Genomic DNA, 13,712 nt, shown 5'->3' on the forward strand with positions numbered 1-13,712 from the left:
TTGAACAAAACATGATTGCACCACTTGAATCACTTGAGCATCTAATGACAGGTCTGAATCAAAAATTACATTACATTACAGCCCTCTGGCTTCATATTGGCCGACAGGCTGCTAAGACAACACATAAGACAAGAGCGTCTGTAGAAGTATTCATCACATTGGACGTAACATTTTTTTTTTCAACTTTAAAATCATAGTGGATGTAATTTAGGTTTTTATACTTTATCAAATTGATAACAAATCTCAGAACAAATTGATTTAAATTAATTAGTGACATAAAAAACAAAGGAATTGATTGCAAAAGCACTGATCCCCAAAAATTCAATATTTAGGAGGCATCTTTGGCAAAGACAGCCTGGACCCTTGATAAAAAATCCTAGCTCCCAAAACAAAAACGTATATTCTTTATGAATTCTGTCTGAATAGAGAGAATATGATCACACATTGCAATTGGAAATAAAAACAAGAACAGATATGCCCACATGAATCTGTAAACGGTGGATTTTATTGCAACAGCTCATCACAGGGACCAACACACGAATCTTTATATCTGCATGTTGTCATTCAAGTTAAAACTATTTGCACAGATACTGTAATTGATTAAAATATTCAATATATATATTCAAGTTCTAGATTGTTATATATAACTACAGTACTCTCTGGTGTCAGCTAAAGGGCATTTACTGTACAAACATTTACATGTGTATAATACATAATTTACAGGAGTTCAGTGACTGGTACAGAACACTGTTCAAAGGAGAAGAAGGGAATATTCAAAATGTTATTGAAAATGTTGCATGTTTACACCCACAGACTCAAAAAACAAAAATGTTGAAGTAGCCAGAATAAGATTAGAATATTCATTTACAGGTTAGCATATTAATGTTTGCAAGTGCACTCTCATATCTTTTCAGATAGTCAAAAAGTACATTACCTGCAGCATTTCAACCTTGTTAATGCTGATTACATGATATATATTGCTCAGGCTCTAGAATACAGGTATAAATAAAAACAAAATAAATTATCCACTCGGTTTAGTTTCTTATTTAAAATATTGCTGCTTCAAACTGGACTTTAATCCATGCTTGATCTGAATAAGATTGCAAACAATACTACACAGAGATATGAGACACTGCATTTTATGCAGTACTAGTAGATACTTTTTGAAAAGATGAAGAGATTTCAAAAGACTATGTATAATCTTTGCTACTCTCAAATGCAGTCGAGTAAGACTGTCTCTGCTACAGTACAGTTGGGCATTCTTCTTTATTGGTTCCTGACATTTCAAGGGCAATGCAACCGCAATTACTAATGCCTCCATGATATAATAAAGGAAGGGCAGCCACTGAAAGTCATATCAATTCTGTATGAACATCCCAAAGTCAAAAATAATGAAATCTTCTTTCAGTCCAACTAGCACACTTCAACTTTGCTGCCTTCAACACAAAATGTAACATCAAGTTGGGTCAACACATACCGGAAAAGATGTAAATGTCAGAGCAAAAAATTTAAAAGGCCAATGCCATCAAAACACTAAAAGTGAGCAGCACATTAATCAGAACACACTCATCAGCGAGCTTTTCAGTTTGACTCAGTTTACTTAATCATCTTTGCCTTTATTTATGGGATGTGCTGTTTTTTCTCCGTTTTGGGTTCTAAAGGGGATTTGACGTTATTTTGGCTCAGTACTTGGCCTGGAAGATATCTTGTTTTGAAGTTCAATCTCTCTCCCTGCTAATCCCAAAGTCATTAGCATACATCTCTGACTATATACTTTAAAGGCGGTGGCTGCGTATCATTAGATTAAATGAACTAAAATTAATCTTCTGTATTTAGTCATTTGTCTAATTAATTGTTTTAAAATATAAACCCGACCATCAAGCAGTTGGTCTACTAAAAAATAAATAATGCAACACTGATGTCTACATATCTACATTCTTGAACAATGTATGGCTGCACATGTATTGTAATCAGCTATGATGTAATCTTATTAACATGCCATGCAGTTGGACACCTCAGTTACCACATGTAGGACAGTTCACCATGAACCACCTTTAAAAGTTTGCATAGAAATCTTTAAACCCTGAATACATGCTTTAAGGATTAAAAAGAATATGCATTAATAATATGATTTGCGATTTGGGCTGCTTGACACTGGCAAAGAGACAAATTCTTTGTCACGTTTCATGAAAACGTGTCAAGGAAATCCCTTCTGGTTAAGCTTCAGTCCTGCATGTCAGTCGATGTACTGTGATAACCATCTGAAACCTTCCCCATAGCCTTGTTTTTTCAACACGCTGCACATGAAAATCTCCAGTGGTCGTACATTCAGCTCCTTCAAAGAGACATTCCCCTGTGGATAACAATAAGGATAAAAGGAGGATGATAGTCATCAGGTACCAAGACATGTGCCCACACACACGGGGGGATCGAGTTATCTCTGAGAATTAAAATATAAGCCCCACCTTTCCTGTAACTTGACCATCAAGAGCAAAAGCTCCTCGCAGTCCTCCTTCACTGATGGCTTCAGGACGGTCAATTTTATTGCCCAACACCAACACCGGCACGTTGACTATGGTTTCATCTCCTAGGAGAGCCTAGAATTACAAGAGTAGCACAATCACCAGAAATCCACTGTTAACTGACAATAGTCAGTACTGCGCGGTGAAAACAGGTTGTAACAGTGATGGTTGATCTTACATCGAGTTCAGCCTTGGATTCTGTGAGTCTATCGTGATCTGCACAGTCTACAAGAAAGACAACTCCATTGACAGCCGGCAGGTAGTTCTTCCAAACTCTTCGAGCTATAAGCGAAGGACAAACCAAACAGTTTGTGAATTGGCTGTCCTTGCAGCAATTCAACATGATAGTGAATGCCACTTCAGCTTGTACTGCCGCAGTTTTAAATAGAAACTGGCGAAAATTCAGTCGTATCCTTGTGTTGGTGAATATACTGATACAATTAACTAATAACCAGCTAACTAAATATATACTCACATTGGTTTATTCAATAACTGGCTAATTAAACTAGTGAGGTTGAAGCTGGGTGGAGCTGTGCTGGGAACTACGTGAAGTCACCAAACTCTATGAACTAATGACAGTGATAATAGCCTAGTATGCCTGCCTTAACAGGTGCAACAAAGCTACGAGGAGAGTGATGGAGCTGTCAAAAGTACAGCATGTAAACACAAACAGTCTTGAGAATAGCTTTAATGAGGCAACATACGTGAAAACACCTGTGTGGGTGGACTGAGATTTTGCTTTAATTCTACAAGGCAAATATGAGTTCACTGTTTCACTATGAGATTTAGAATACTATGATAATTATTCTAAAATTAGTGTATCCGTTCATATCATACTTGAGTGGATTAGTGCTGTCTTTCTTCATTTATATATTTAGCTGCACTGGCACAGCCTCTACATACCAGCACATCCTGCTTTTAAATTTCTCTTCAAAAATGCTCAATATTTAAGCAAAATAGCTGCATCTGAGTTGATTTGCAACTCCTAAAATGTCACTACGCTACAGTGCCACAGGGACTACAGAGACACCATGTGGCACCCACAAGAACTGTGATTGGTCAACTAATATTTTTTCTTACTCGTTCCTGATGACGGTAGAAATTAATGATAGTGAAAAAAGCATGGAGCAAATCAAAGAAAGGCTCAGCAATATGCCTTTTTCTCAGAAGAGATTTTGACGTATCACAGTAAATTACATTTAGCTGTTTCAGTTTCAGGTTCCTGGTATTGTGGCTCAGTTACAGTCACAGCTTATTTTGGCAGCAGAATAGAAGAGATGCATTGTTAATGTTATTAGTAACAACTGTGTTTTCCTACAATAACAAGTAAAAATGTGTGCTGTGAAAAAGAGCTATCTTCCCTGTTCAGCAGACCATTAACAATTGAAAAGTTTTATGTTTTGTGTTCTAGCAAAACTATTTCCACTGCAAACGCTCTCTGCCCAGCAATTTTGCTCTTTATTACAAAATAAAGGAGAGACTGTGAACACAATTACTTCTCCTTATAATGTACTACACATCCATGAAGTGTTGAGGTAGCACTACGGCAATCTGCAGTTTAATCCTGCTGTGAATCTGAAATTACTTTCCTCGTAGCTTTTTTTTGTAACTGGTGGTTACAAAAAACAGTGACAACTACCTACTTCTATAGTGTGCCATTATCGGCAAAAATAAAGAGCTCACCTTGTACGTGTCCCCCCAGATCAAATGTAGTAAATGTCATGCCATCGATTGTCAGCTCCTCAGAAGCTTTGTGGGAAAGAAAATAAAATAGCTTTTTATGCCTGTGATTGTTTGACGTGCACAGTAAGAACAGGGCTGGGAGTCACTGGATTACTCAGGACACAATACTTCATGATATTATGCCAATAATAAGGACTGTATCACCATACAGGTGATTCTGTCATTTTTCAGTTTCACTCATTTTTATAAGCAGCTCACATGAAACAAGAGACTCCATCCTTTATTTTACATATAGACAACACAAACACATTTGCAATCATTAGGGTGTCAAAGTGCCAAAAAACTACCAAAAGCTGAACTGCCAGAAAGAAAAACAGCTCAAAATTAAGTCTTAGTCTTGAGTCCCCATTAAGAAAACAACTGTCCCTCGGGATCTTAGCAGATTGAATTATGGTACTTGTGCCAGTACTGATAATAGCCTGCAGATTTTTTTATATCACCACCAACTGAAAAATATATCTTTAAAAAAAGGGTGATGTTATATATACTGTATTTTCAGCAAGAGCGAGTGTTATAATATAAACAACAATACCAACTAACACAGGCAAAATCTGTACGAACACACCACCCTAGTATGGCACACTACTATCTACTGTGTATCTATCCTCACTTGGATGCAGTGTGGGTACGTGTTGGCCAAGTCGGTCATCTTTCAACATGTGCAGCAGTGTTGTTTTACCAGCATTGTCCAGGCCCAGGAAAACCAGCTTCCCATTCTTTTTGTAAAGACCTGGAAGAAATCACAGATGGATGAACTAATGTGTATTTTATTCTACTACTTCAAGAGTATAGATTACTTCGCAGTCTAACTCTGCAGTAGTTTATGACTTTAGGTTATTTTGACCCAGCATCGCTTGGACCACATACAACATTAAAATACTGCTTACCTGTGAATAATTGAACACTGTAAACTGGTGTATAGCCGCTTTTCTTAAGTTTGGGATTTTAGTACTTTTCTACCACTGTTATGTCATTCAAGGACTGCAGACAGTACTTACCTAAGAACTGTAAAACACTACTAAACCCCCTGTAGATCCAGTCGAATAAAAATGACATCTCGTTGGTCTTTGCCTGAAACATAAAAAAAAAATAAATAAACGTCAGATTACTACAACAGAAGACTGCACTGAGAAAAAAAATGTCTTTAATAATAAGTTGACAGGAAATTAATCAGCAACTATTTTGATTATCAGATAATTGTTTTAGCTACTTTTTATGCAAAAATGTCAAATACTTGCTGTGCCCATCTTCTAAAATATGAGGAATGCTTGATGCTTTTCTTTGCAACACTTTATAAAAAATGTAAATATCTTTGGGTATTGGAGTGCTGGTCAGACAAAGCAAGACATGTAAAGATGTTAACTTAGTCTCTGGGAAATTTTAACAGGCATTTTTAAAAACATTTTTCTGGAATTTATAGACAAAACGATTAATCGACAAAATAATCAACAGATTAATCAATTATGAATAATTTTACAATTAGTTGTTGACATTGTGTCAGTGAGTCATTATTGTAATTCTTGAGGGCATAGTTTGTGGTAAAATATTATAACTGCTATTCCATGCAAAAAAAAGGTGGACCCAGTAGTATGTTAGCAGCCTGTACAAAAATAGAATATTTTTAAAATAGGTAGTATTTATTTGCAGAGGGATCATTGAATTACATTACATCATACAGGTGTTTTAATCTCCTGGTGTGGATATCTGTGACATAATACTGTAAGCCCACCCATACGTGTAGAAGGTGGCTAGTGTTACCTTTTCGCAAAAAGATCATTTAAATCAAACCTAAGTGCCTCTGAACACCCGTACTAATTATCATCTGTCTGTGATAATGAATGCAGCTGAAATGATTTATTAGCTTCATTAACTGCATCCTTATTCAATAGCGCTACTTTCCGCTGTTTGCTGCTTTGTAAAAAGACAATTACAACCTTCAGCAGGGTGATGTTCCTACTCCCAAACACACTGCATTATTTGCAGCCATGTTATCGTTGCCTTTACGCTTGTTTCACCAAGGTTGGTATGTAATTTAGATCCATATAGCGTAAACCAGATAAGGCTGTTTGGCTAGTTAGCATGAGCATGTTAGCTGGCGTTAAACCTCTGGTGCTTTTCTAGAGTCTGAACTCATTTGGGTCAGGACAACGTTTTACAGCGAGCTAACTCGTTATTAAGAGACGTCGATAACACAGTATGATTGCCATATCGTATTATTACATCAAGATTACCCTCCGGCTTTAGCTAACTCACCCCTCGGCACTGACCAGCGCTCAATAGTGTCGGTGGTCTCCTTGGAAACAGTCAGTTGGAGGTCTTCTTCTTCGTGCTTTAGAAATGGCGTCAAGTTTGTCGCATTAGCGCCCCCTCTTGACGACTGGCGGTAAATGAGAGAAAATCCCCACTGAAAAGTGCACTACAAAAGTGAGCTGCTCTTTCAGGATGGAGGAGCATAGATTATGCTCTTATTTGGTTTCTAACAGGACTATAACAGAATTGTTTAACAGGAAGCAATAAAGTATAGATTCCAATAGAGTAAAATTTTGCTATTAAGCACAGTTGTTTTCATCTGTTCTCAAAATACTGTCCTGATGTTAGAAATGTAATTAACTTTTAAAATGTAGAAACAATGGAATTCTTATTCTTATTCATCATTCATCAAATGTAGAAAGATGTAATTCTAGAAAGATCTGAATTTTTGTCAGAGTAATGCAATGTCAGTACACAGAGGATGTCAACATCTTATTCTACTCTTTTGGATTTGAATTCACTGTGAATTATTACACTGCTCTTGGGAAAATTATCCATTCATTTGATCAAATGCCTCACCAAAAAGCCAATCTTATCTCACCTCTGTTTTAAAAAACTGAAGAAAAAAAAGCTTTTTGAAAGCAGAAGGCTATGAAATGCAAGATATATTTATCTCAAAGCTAGATTTTAACTTTTGTCATAATCCTTTTCTAGATTGTATTAAATGTACAAACCTCTGGCCTCCATTTTCTTTACATTTTTCTAAAATATTGTATCGTAAAATACTATTTCTACATGATGCAGTCAACATCTGATCATTCTTCTTATGTATTCTCATGTGTTCCCATACTATTCCACAATATGCTGTTCTTCTATTTGCAGTCAAAAAAGTGTCATAACTTCCTCTGTTAATTGGACAATATTGACTGAAATGGACGAACTCTGTAGCGAAAAAATAAAGGTTATATCCAGTCAGCAAATTAATTTGAGTGTGTTTACATACATATACATACATCTGTTTAAATAAAACCGATTTTTATTTATCTGTTTAATTTGTTTAAATAAAACAGATTTGACGCCATTAGGAATCCAGACAAAGTTTTTACCCCATGAGCTGCATAAGAACACTTGCAAGCTGTTGTAACCATAGTTTCTAACCACACTCCAAAGGAAAATAGCTTATTGAAGGTTATTTTATAATGGAAGCCTACAGAAGCATCCAGTGCTTTTTACAGCCAAGGGCTTTAATAACAAGTCATTTGTACTGTTAAGTAGCTATTACCTTTAAGGAACACTGACTGTATTATTTGAGGAAAAAGCATAAAAGCAATGTGCTATTTATTGTGTGTCCACAAGAATTATTGTGCTGTGGAGGATTGTATAGAAACGAGTTTGTGCCTCTTTTCATAGATCACAGGTAGAACATGATTTCTTTCAGACTGTCTTTTCCCATCTGGGCACCATCATCCACTTTAGATCAATATTCCGTAGGTAAGCTCATGTCTAAATGATAATGATAATATGTGCTAGAAGCAGTAAAATCAATACAATACACAACAGCCTGGGATGAGTGTGGCTTATTACAGTGTTCTGTCAAGCTTGAAAGTAAGGGCTATCTTACAACATAGATGATGAAAAAAAAAACATCAAAGCACTTTCATGTGGTTTGAATTTTAAGTGCCACAATCACACAAAAAGCAGTTTTGACAATGACGGCATCAGACGACCAAGTGTGAACAAAAAAAAAAGCAGGTAAAATGTGACATACAATGTACATCCAATCTGTCCAGTTCATGTGTTGCACATGATGTGTAGAAATCGGATGAAGGAAGACAGGATTGAAGGAAGGAATAAAGGGGGGGGGGGGGGTCACATCTTCATGTTTCTGCCAAGGCTCTTCCTTCCTACTTCTCATAGTAGAACCATTTGTCGACTGAAAAATAATCAAGCATGTGTGATTTTCATAGCGCAACAACATAGAGTTGCTGCAATAAAACAATGAAATGTACAAAACACCCACCTGAACTTGGAATAGGATCTTCAGCTCCAAAAGCAAATGCCTGTAAGAGTAAGTGAAATCATTAAGTGGTGTTATTTTTGCTTAGCAAATGCAGTTTGGATGTAATTGGGAATGCATGTGTAGCTTAGATATTTTGGACTCATTAAATGCCGTCAAAACTAGTGTTGCTTGTATCCTGGGAGGCGGTTTTTCTATTGTCTGAAAGCCATGAAATTCTTGCTCCTTTCGTACTAAAAACCACAACCCGTATGCGTATCAGTTGGATTAAACTGAAAGAAACTGCCTTCAGCATTCATTTGTCTTCACTGATGATCCCCTGCTTTTGTTCCGAGGGCTTTCTAGGTACAAGTTTACAATCTCTGTTCTCATTAAGGAAGGGATGGTTGTAGACTTTTAGGCCACTAACATGAATGTGAAAATAAAATAGACTTACAGACTCAACCACAGCCTCTGCGTCCCCAGCAGAGCAGCAGAACGGACTGTCTGAGACACTGGCGTTCATGCTGACACGAGAAAGAGATAAAACAAAGGAAACAATTTCAGCTTTAAAAGTGTAGGGGGCCTAGATAGGGAAATAGTCACAATGTCGCTACTTTTACTCACTGCTAGAATTCACCTAAAGGGGGTTATGGCAGGAATTATACCTAATAGCATTCGTCCCACATACTGTCATGTAGCCTGCTGTTTGCTTTATGGAGCATATTCTGATTATGAACTACTCACCAATTTAACTCGCCAGCATTGGTCTTCTGAGAGATCAGTGCCTTCCAAAACTCATGGGTGCTCTTCACTGTTTTAAGGGCAAAGTCCTGGAAAACACAACACATTTTCCTCATTTGCATCCTCCATGAAAGCATCAGTACACCAGGATATAAATAATGTAGATAAACTTAGATATAACAGAAAAGATTAAGGAATGTAAAAACACTTTATAAATCATTTTCTCCTCTAAAAATGTTTTGTTGCGGTCATACAAATTCAAGTTTTTTTGTCGGATGCTTCTTAATTTAACATATCCCTGAGGAAATCAAACATTTTCGAAATACAATGCAAATACTGTGAATAAAATTTGGAAAGGTTTACCCTGTCCTTGAACTCGCCGTTGAAAGCAAACTGGTTTTCAGGTTTCCCATCTGGGACTTTATATCTTTTGAACCAGTCAACAGTTGCCTCCAGATAACCGGGCTTAAGTCGTCTCACGTCATCAATACCTGCAACCAATCAACAACAAAGGACAAGGATGAATTCTGCATAATTTGAAATGTAACTGGCGACATCATTTCTGGCAGCGTGGAAAAACTTGTATCGCAGGTTATTCCTACTGTTATAGTGGCCGGCTTCAGGGTCCTCAGTATTGATCACAATGACCTTCCAGTCTGTTTCACCCTCATCGATCAAAGCCAGCGTTCCCAGAACCTTCACTTTAATTATCTCTCCTCGTGAGCACACCTGGGAATCGAAGACACATTTTTGAAAAACCTGCTAAAAATTTCATTTATTTCTGTGTCCTCAATATCCTTGAATCAAGCTGTTTCAGTACCTTATTTCCTATGTCGCATATGTCAATAGGGTCATTGTCTCCGCAGCATCCTGTGTCACTGTCCTCATGGTTGGGATCTTCCCATGTCTGTCAAAAGGGAAAACAAAGAGAGATGTTTGATGGTGCAGAAGCGCGGTTCGGTTTCCTGATATTTGAATGTAGTCCGAATAGGACTTGCCTGTGGGATTGCTCCATAATTCCAGATGTAACCTTTGTGAGGAAACACATTCGCTACATAACGAAGATTCCCATTCTTCACATCTTGTTTAAGTGGGTTGAGCGGATCTTTGGTGGCGATCTGAGAAAAATAGGCACAAAGCAATTCAAATGAACTGGTCCCTGTAAATGAAAAAAGGGGGAAAAAAAGTAATTGCACACTTTCATAATCATTTCAGACATGTTCTATAGAATGATTTATTGCAGTCATAACATTATGTGATAGTGTAACGACTAGAAAGTCATCATTGTGTATCAAATCCTTAGATGTGCCTATAACAAGAGCAGACAAAGAATATAGTTCTCTATAGACTGATTAATTCAAGATTTAACCATCATTTACACCTTAATTTTATAAGACTGGCATTAATGCCCACACAAGCCAAGAGACAGGATTTTTCTTCATTACATTTAATATTTTTAAATACCTTCTAAGGCCTTTTTTGAGGGAACAGAATTTTAAAAGAAATACTTTTCAAGACTTGCAGAAACCCGGTCTCCAGACCTATTCACAAATTTGCTGAGAGCAACTTTTACAAAGGATATATCCTCTGGGGACCATGAATGTCTGTACAAAATTATCTAGCAATCGGTCCAATAGATAGCTGAGATATTTCATTATGGACCAAAATGGTGGACTGACCAGCTGACTGGCAAAGTGCCATACATGCCGTTCACCTGTGAGGATTTCGAACGAAGCAAGTGATCTGCCTTTGTAAGTATTATCTGACATTTTATAAGCAAAGGATTAATCAGTCAGTCAAGAAAAATAATCATAGCTTAGCCTACAACAAATCTGCATTCAATTAATATTTGAATATTACACATAGACGGAAGGGTGTGGCTCTGTTGATCTAATGGGGTTCAGTATTCTTTTTTTACAAAGGCTGATAGTGTTCACAATTTACAGTCTCTGCATTGTGTTGACGACGATGGTGGACTAACGGCTGACAGTTAACAAGATGACCCCGATGAAGAGCCACAGACAGCCCCGATGGCGATTCACTGATGTTTATTGCTTACAAGCACCACAGGAGCTGGTAGGTACAAGCCTGATCTCAGTAAAACTATTCAGCAGAAAATTAAATCGTAATCAAAGGAAACTTACAACAGTAATGGATAAACTGTAGCCATGCTCAATAACAGTTAAAGAAAATCACTGGCAAATGTGTTTTTGCATCAGCAGGGAAAATAATTGAAACGATTTCACGTCAGTTTAAACCATTTTCTCACTCATACATGGCCATTAAAGGAAACAGAAAACATTACTTTATAACAGCAGCAGCAGCGCATAAATTACTTGTTCCGCCTGTTAATAATCCTAATATATCATGCTTGGGTTTGGATAAAAAGTAGACAAAATGGTGCTTTCTTGCTGTCGCTACGTCGTACACAAAGCGCCCCCAGATGCTTTCGCTTCAAGCGTCCGTGCATAGCAGTTTTACTGCTGTGATAAACCGTTTCCACTATGCAGAGGTTGGTTCTCTGTCTCAAATAGTCACAAGCTTTAGATGATCCTGTGCCCAGGTTTGTAGCTGCAGCTTGTTTTCCGGGGAATCCGTGCTTTGACCAGGCACAGCCATCTTTGTGACACAATGTTGTCCTAATTGATGACATCAGTTAGGTGAATGCGTCACCCCAGCCCTAACCGACTATCCTTTAATATTTGTCTTTTTATGTTTTTCGACAACCACTCAACCAGAAACATTCACAGTCGACACTGCGCTTCCTTGGGTCCTCAGCAATACACACGAGAAGTTTGAAGTCGATCGGATGAGCGGTTGTCGAGAAAATCGAAGGACAGACAGACAAAAAGAAAGAGCGATTTCTCCTTTTATTAGTAGGATTACCACATTTATGAACTGAGTATTAGGAAGGAACATGCAATGAATATTAATACATTGCCAAAATATATATAAAATATACCTCCATCTTTGCATTTGTCCATCTTGGAACCTCCACAACAGCGTGAAAAATATTCTGCAAGATGATCAGAAACACAGTTTTGTTATGGTCAGGATTAATTCTTTTTCCTGCTTTAAATACATTTCTCTAAACATATCCTATTAAGTCTTATCAAGTAAGTAAGTCTTACATAGCAGTGATTACAGACAGAAAGACGGACCAAAGCATTGCAGCCCTATATCTATACAAACCCTAAACTTGAAGAATGGTGAAAGGAACAGCTGATGTACACAGTATACTGTCTAAAAAACTAAACATCCATTTACTACCAGGGAGACAGTATAACTAGAAAAGAGAGTGTGCCATAGATAAATGACCTCCCGCCAACATCTGATGTGAAACCTTTACATTTGCAGGTACATTTACTAAAGTCGGCCCTAACAGGTACAGCCTTCACATTGTGAACCCCAATTTGGCTCTGTTTTTTTTTTTTTTTTTTTCCCCCAAGAGCCGGACAGAAGTCTTAAAATCCTGCAGAATTAACAGACACATGTTGCTCACCTCTGCCTCATTTGCGTAGATGGGTATATCATGGAACGGAGAGATGTATCTACCCTCAGGGTTTTCTATGTAAAGGGAATGTGCATTTCAGCTCTTATTTATAGCACAAAGGAAAATTCAAGACTACAAGCAATTAAAAAGTGTGTGATTGCCTCATAAAGCTCTATGATTATTTGTCAGTATAGCTACTATAATAGCTAATTATTCAAGCAACTATTACACTATGCACAATCCATAACGGGATTATTTCCCTCCAAGACACAAACTACTTCACTCAAAGAGCCATGCTTACTGAAAAACACCCTGTACTCCTGGGTGTTCGGCCTGCCCCTCTCCTCGATGGTAAAGCTCATGTCTGTTGTTGCTTTCAAACTCTCCCTCTGTAGTCTCTGCACTGATTCAGGAGGTTTAAGCAGCTCCTGGCTGACAGGCGGTCATTGAGGGAGAGGAGCAGACATGCGCACTGCTTAGGCCAAGGCTAGAGACCTGACAACTGCCTGCATGTGGCAACAGAGCTGCTGTATGAAGAGCGTAAATGCCTGAGACTGGCTCGTGTTTGTCTCTTTATGGTTACTGGATTCTAACCACATCCAATATTGGCATCTGTAGCCAACACGAGTAAACAAACCTCTGGGAGAGGCAGAATTGTCTAAGAATAGTAATCAACAGATAATCCTTCCTCATTCCCACTTCTCCATGCTGCAGCATGAATGTAAAGTTTCTACCTTCTTCGCGTGTGGAGTGGTTTGTTTTCCATTTCGCTGGTGTAAGCTGGGGCTCTTGAGAGCTCTTTTCGGACAAAAACAGATGGAGCTGACTGGTGTTAGCTGTAAACCAATTAACAAAGCAGGATTAGGTGGCGTGCCCATGTTGTGACTTCTTGCCTCCTGAGTTTCACTGTAACTATTTGATAACATACTTATGGATTTTTTTTTTTTTTAGAAACCTTCTGTAT

General features: G+C 37.7%; 2 protein-coding genes across 4 annotated transcripts; both read right to left on the reverse strand.

Annotated features, from left to right (window-relative positions):
• Window positions 1-513: 513 nt before the first annotated feature.
• Window positions 514-6,557, reverse strand: sar1aa (secretion associated, Ras related GTPase 1Aa). Of its 3 annotated transcripts, none has more exons than XM_040134465.1 (7): window positions 6,519-6,557; window positions 5,264-5,336; window positions 4,876-4,995; window positions 4,206-4,271; window positions 2,701-2,804; window positions 2,466-2,597; window positions 514-2,353 (listed from the first exon to the last, which is right to left on the reverse strand). In XM_040134465.1, the coding sequence occupies exons 2-7, from the start codon at window positions 5,319-5,321 to the stop codon at window positions 2,237-2,239; spliced, it is 597 nt and encodes a 198-aa protein (XP_039990399.1). In that variant the 5' UTR covers window positions 5,322-5,336; window positions 6,519-6,557; the 3' UTR covers window positions 514-2,236. The 3 variants fall into 3 exon arrangements, with proteins under 3 accessions (XP_039990399.1, XP_039990401.1, XP_039990400.1); XM_040134467.1 differs by having other exon boundaries at window positions 6,497-6,553; XM_040134466.1 differs by lacking the exon at window positions 6,519-6,557 and adding an exon at window positions 5,500-5,592.
• A 1,828-nt stretch (window positions 6,558-8,385) lies between these two features.
• On the reverse strand, window positions 8,386-13,110 carry ppa1a (inorganic pyrophosphatase 1a). The gene is made up of 11 exons (XM_040135549.1): window positions 13,050-13,110; window positions 12,764-12,822; window positions 12,218-12,271; window positions 10,254-10,373; window positions 10,076-10,162; window positions 9,858-9,984; window positions 9,619-9,746; window positions 9,259-9,344; window positions 8,969-9,038; window positions 8,536-8,575; window positions 8,386-8,448 (listed from the first exon to the last, which is right to left on the reverse strand). Exons 1-11 carry the CDS (start codon window positions 13,108-13,110, stop codon window positions 8,420-8,422), a joined length of 861 nt encoding a protein of 286 aa, XP_039991483.1. The 3' UTR covers window positions 8,386-8,419.
• Window positions 13,111-13,712: the final 602 nt, after the last annotated feature.

This window comes from Xiphias gladius, chromosome 9 (assembly GCF_016859285.1).
Source record: "Xiphias gladius isolate SHS-SW01 ecotype Sanya breed wild chromosome 9, ASM1685928v1, whole genome shotgun sequence".
Taxonomy (NCBI): Eukaryota; Metazoa; Chordata; class Actinopteri; order Istiophoriformes; family Xiphiidae; genus Xiphias; species Xiphias gladius.

Excerpts from the sequence above, each read along its gene's own strand:
- ppa1a (XM_040135549.1), bottom strand. The coding sequence starts at position 13,110 with ATGAGCTTTACCATCGAGGAGAGGGGCAGGCCGAACACCCAGGAGTAC. Across the intron at positions 10,163-10,253 it reads ATTATGGAGCAATCCCACAG|ACATGGGAAGATCCCAACCA; the intron begins GCAAGTCCTATT and ends CCCTTTTGACAG. Across the intron at positions 9,039-9,258 it reads AATGCTGGCGAGTTAAATTG|CATGAACGCCAGTGTCTCAG; the intron begins GTGAGTAGTTCA and ends TTCTCGTGTCAG.
- sar1aa (XM_040134465.1), bottom strand. The coding sequence starts at position 5,321 with ATGTCATTTTTATTCGACTGGATCTACAGGGGGTTTAGTAGTGTTTTA. Across the intron at positions 4,272-4,875 it reads CGTACCCACACTGCATCCAA|CTTCTGAGGAGCTGACAATC; the intron begins GTGAGGATAGAT and ends TTTCCCACAAAG. Across the intron at positions 2,598-2,700 it reads AATCCAAGGCTGAACTCGAT|GCTCTCCTAGGAGATGAAAC; the intron begins GTAAGATCAACC and ends TTGTAATTCTAG.